The sequence below is a fragment of the Pteropus vampyrus genome, unplaced genomic scaffold (assembly GCF_000151845.1).
Source record: "Pteropus vampyrus isolate Shadow unplaced genomic scaffold, Pvam_2.0 Scaffold89, whole genome shotgun sequence".
NCBI lineage: Eukaryota > Metazoa > Chordata > Mammalia > Chiroptera > Pteropodidae > Pteropus > Pteropus vampyrus.
The window spans coordinates 5,553,439-5,557,923 of NW_011888870.1; the positions used below are offsets into that span (position 1 = coordinate 5,553,439).

The 4,485-nt window shown below is 40.1% G+C and overlaps 1 protein-coding gene and 1 pseudogene across 1 annotated transcript in view; both read left to right on the forward strand.

Annotated features, from left to right (window-relative positions):
• The window catches only part of COL17A1 (collagen type XVII alpha 1 chain), a 55,756-nt gene that overhangs the window by 3,762 nt on the left and 47,509 nt on the right, over positions 1–4,485 (forward strand). Inside the window, exons 2-3 of the mRNA XM_023532724.1 lie at positions 1,362–1,424; positions 3,409–3,453. Of these exons, the coding sequence (XP_023388492.1) occupies positions 1,373–1,424; positions 3,409–3,453 (97 nt within the window). The 5' untranslated portion in view covers positions 1,362–1,372. The remainder of the gene's footprint in view (positions 1–1,361; positions 1,425–3,408; positions 3,454–4,485) is intronic.
• LOC111742239 lies at positions 546–664 on the forward strand (annotated as a pseudogene).

The following is a 4,485-nucleotide window of genomic DNA, read 5'->3' on the forward strand; positions in this document are numbered from 1 at the left end:
TCCAGGTTGGATGGTGTCCATTTTTCCTTCTGATTTTAAAAAGAAATTAAAATATTTTAGTGAGCCCCTAAAAGTATGATGGGGATTAAGCACTAAAGTCACCAGGCAGGCAAAAAATAGCTTGCAGTGAGAGATCTTCAAGCGAGAGGCATCTTGGGCAGAAGTGGCTTGCCCCAGAATTCTAGAATCCAATTTGAACTTCATCCAAAAAATAAACTGGGAGGAAGGGGAGATTTGGGGGTGGGAGAAGAGAAACAAAGGGAAAGCCAGATTTCAAGTCCTTCCAGAACCTGAGACTGGGACCTACAGCTGAAAGAGCCCAGTTGAGAAGAGATCCTTGCTGTGCTCTCCTGCATGCTTAGGTCAGAACCCCACCCCAGCCCACCCTTTCATGTCAGCCCTACCTCAGTCACACAGTGGACAAGATCTCAGTGATTTTCTTTTCCAGAAGCAGAGTGAAGGGAGAATGTAGCTAATGTATACAAATAGCTATTATCCTACATATTTCAATAGATTTTTACACATATTTTTAAATATATTTTTCCATCTATGGCCATTCCACCCTGAACAAGCCCAATCCTGTCTGATCTTGGAAGCTAAGCAGGGTTGGGTCTGTCTAGTACTTGGATGGGAAACCACCTAAGAAGACCAGGTGCTGTAGGTGTAAAAAATTAAAAATAAGGGATTGTAAGCTGACAAGGTCCTTGCAATCTGTGAGGTCAACCAAGGGTTGCCTCACCTAAAAAGAAAAATAAAAAATAAATATATTTTTCCTATTTATGTCTACAAAGAAGCATAGTAGAGCCAGTTTGTTTAAAAGAGCAAGTTTCATATGGTGAAAAGTGTAAAGTTCCATGCAAGTATGACCATTATAATGATTTTTATCTTACTTTCAACCCACCAAACATCACTTTCACACCCGAATTCTAAATAATAAAGCATAAATGTTTTATATTCATAGAGCTCCACATAGCACATTGAAGATTACAAGTTAGCTGAAAGCACTAAGTGCTTTGACGGATATCCTTCAGCTATTTGGCAAATAATATAGTTTTCTAGTCAAGGTCGGAGCACATCTTCTATGTAAGCCCTTTAATGCCCAGCAGGGGGCAGCCTGCTCAGTTAGATCTTGAAAAACGAGATCTCAGTACAAGAAATAGAATCCAAAGTGGGACTAATAAATTACTCTCTATTATAATTGATACAAGAAGTGAGAACGACACATGTAAAAACTATGCACATTAAATAATTGTTCTTTGAATTCTAGGAATCAGGTTTTAGGTTCTCAGTTTGAGAACCATTCTTTAGGAAAAGTGATGGTAAGAGGCATGGCCATTCATGGTTCCTGGTTTTTTCCACAGGTGGCTATGGTATGGATGTAACCAAGAAAAACAAAAGAGATGGCACTGAAGTCACTGAAAGAAGTAAGAGCATGAGATATATGTCATTACAAAAGTAATAAAAATTTGGAAAGAGTAAATAACCATTTCTGTATCGTTTCTATTGTATCATTTGTTTTGTTTTGTTTTGTTTTTAGTTTTTAGTTTTTCTTGGGATATTTTTGTCTTTTTTGAAAACAGTATCATTTTAAACATGTTCCTAAACAGATTTTTATTCCTTCTCATGATATGCCTTTTGTTGATTTTTATTTTAAGATACTTATAATCAAAATATGCTCTGCTTTTTCTTTGAAGATGAAACTGTCCTTTTGATGTGTAGTTCCTATAACCAGCATTTTTAATGGTTGCATAATATTCTATTGAATGAATTCATCATAGTATATTTAACCATTTCCTTATTTAGGAATACAGGGCAACAGAAATTCAAAAGAATAATATCCCCATTATTGAAGCAACGAAGTTGGAATAACTCTAATGTCACAGTTGCAATCTACTGTGAAAACTGGAAACAGACTTATTTCTTTTGCGAAACTGCCCGAATGATAACTTCAAAGACATTTAAACTGTTCCCTGAGCAGCTCTAACTCTTTCACTTATCCTGTGACTTCCATATATCTCCAATAAAAAAAAATTCTGGCTCCACAGACTTGGAACTTTAAGTTAAGAAATAATTTATTTTTATGTGTCAAAGAATCCCACATGTCCATACATTGAAAGATTTTAGTGAAAGCTCAGGACCGTTATTCAAATCAAGCTGCCATTTTAGTCTGAAAAACCATTTCCTTTTATGTATGGAAGGCTGTTTCTGCTGCATTCATAACCCCACATTTCTGCTAGGACAGCAAAGCTCATTAGGAAAATGCAGTTTAAAGAAGGAAGGAGCAAGGGGCTTTGTAGTGAGACTGGTGTGGAGTGGAGCGGTTGTGAGCAACACAGCTTAAAGTGGCACAGAACGATCCTGCACCATCTTCTTCCATCCTTTTCTCCTTTCGTCCCTCTTAACCACATGCCTGTGCACATGCGCACCACACATACACATAGGCCTGGGCATGCACACACTTGTGTGCACACACACACGGAGAGCATTTAAAGACCCACGACTGCAAGGAGATAGGTGTGCCTTTATGTCTAGCACAGAGGGAGGTAACAGGGGCGGGCGTGATCAGAGTATGAAACTGGCCCCACTGTGGTTTGGAGGCTCTACCCACTTCCCCATGCTGCTGAAGAAGAGAGGGTGACTCAGGAAGACAGGCGGTCTTTCTTCTAACTGGTGCTTTAAAAACTGCCAAAGCTCTTATGACCTCTGTAGGCTCATCACCATTTGGAGTCTAGTGAAGCTCAATTTTAGGAGGCAAAGAGACTGGCACTTCAAGTGTGTCTTTGATGTTCATTTATCCCTAATTTCGCCAAGCACCAAATGTGACTTGCCGACCCCCTTCTTTCCTATACCTACTCACACTCAGGGATGGTCCTGAAGATTTTAGAATGAATTATGATATCTTCAAGATACCCCCAAATTCATTTTTTTAAAAAGTACAAGGTAATTATCCACTTCACAATAGAAACAGCCAAGATGATGCACTGGCCCCATCTGGACTGGGTGACCATTTGGAAGGGACAGTACAAAAAAAAGAGTGTGACCTGAGACATTTGAGCATGACTTGGGGGCCTGCTCCTTCTTCAAAGGTAAATCCGGGCCTGGATTGGATCTAATTTTTAAATGAGTAATATTGACACCAAGAAAACCAATTTTCAAATCAATGGGTAGCTACCTACTTTTGGTTTCAAAGGAATATAAACTTATTTTCTTGGTACATTAAGCCCCATTGTTATTGCACATATTTTCATGTGTAGTGGGGCAGATCACATACTTTAAGGCACAAGTGTACAAAAATCTCTGTTGAACCCAATTTGATGTGCTGAGCCTATGAAAGACATTAGACCTTGCCAAAACACAGAGATTTTAGTGCATTACATAAGATCTCATCTTTTCTTTTTCTTTTTCTAGTTATCTCCGAAACAGTAACTACAAGACTTACATCCTTACCGCCAAGTAAGTAACTACCTGGAGAGCTTTCTGCTCAGTAAGTCATGTGTGAAGGGCTCGGCATGTAACCTTTCCCAGAGGCACTCACGCTTCAGCTGAGCAAATCCAAAATATCTGAAATCTTTTTTTTTTTTTACAGTCATATTGACATTAATTTATATACCATAAAATCCACCAGTTTGAAGTATGTAATTCAATAATTATTGGTATATTTACAGAGTTATGCAGCCATTGTAATAATCTAATTTTGGAACATTTTTATCACATCAGAAAGAAACATCATGGCCATTAGAAGTCACTCTGCATTCTCCTTCCCCTCTCCCCAGCCCCTGAATGCCACAAATCTACTTTCTAACTCTGTAGATTTGCCTGATCTGGACACTAAAATATGAGAAATCCTATCCAACCTGAGCTTGGGGTGGAGCAAGGAACAGCCAGTCAGGCTTCTGTTTGAGCCCACTCTTTCCTCATGTTTAGTGGATTCTATGATAGAGACCTGAGCCCTAAAGTTATCCCTGCACCTCCCAGGAAGCCTGGCACATGGACGGGGGCGGTGTGTGTGAAAATCCCACCCATCAGCACTAGAGATCGGAGCATGATGGGCAGCCAAGCAGAACACCAGCCACACAGAGCTGTCACTCATCCCTCCAACACTTCTTGGGACTGCCATGTCAGGGGCACTGACCGGGCATTTGAAAAAAGCAAACCCAACCTAGGTGCTGCCCTCAAGATGCTTTTCACCCCTTGCTATCTTTTCTAATGTTTAAATTTTTCTAATAAGCAACTTGCTAGGCTCCCCCCAGAAGATGTTCCTTTTAAATCGGGTGGAACATTTGCTCTTGATATTTATATTGGACACAAACAAAACAAGAGTATGGCAGTTTGCATTGTGCGGTATAGAAGGGAAAAGGATCCCAAACCAAGAGGGTCATGGTTGAGAAGCCAGGGAAGGCTTCCGCGAGGCGAGGGATGAGAGGACCCTCTGGGCTGGCTCCATCCATAAATTGTCACCTTTTTCTCGTTTCTGCAGAAGGGGGG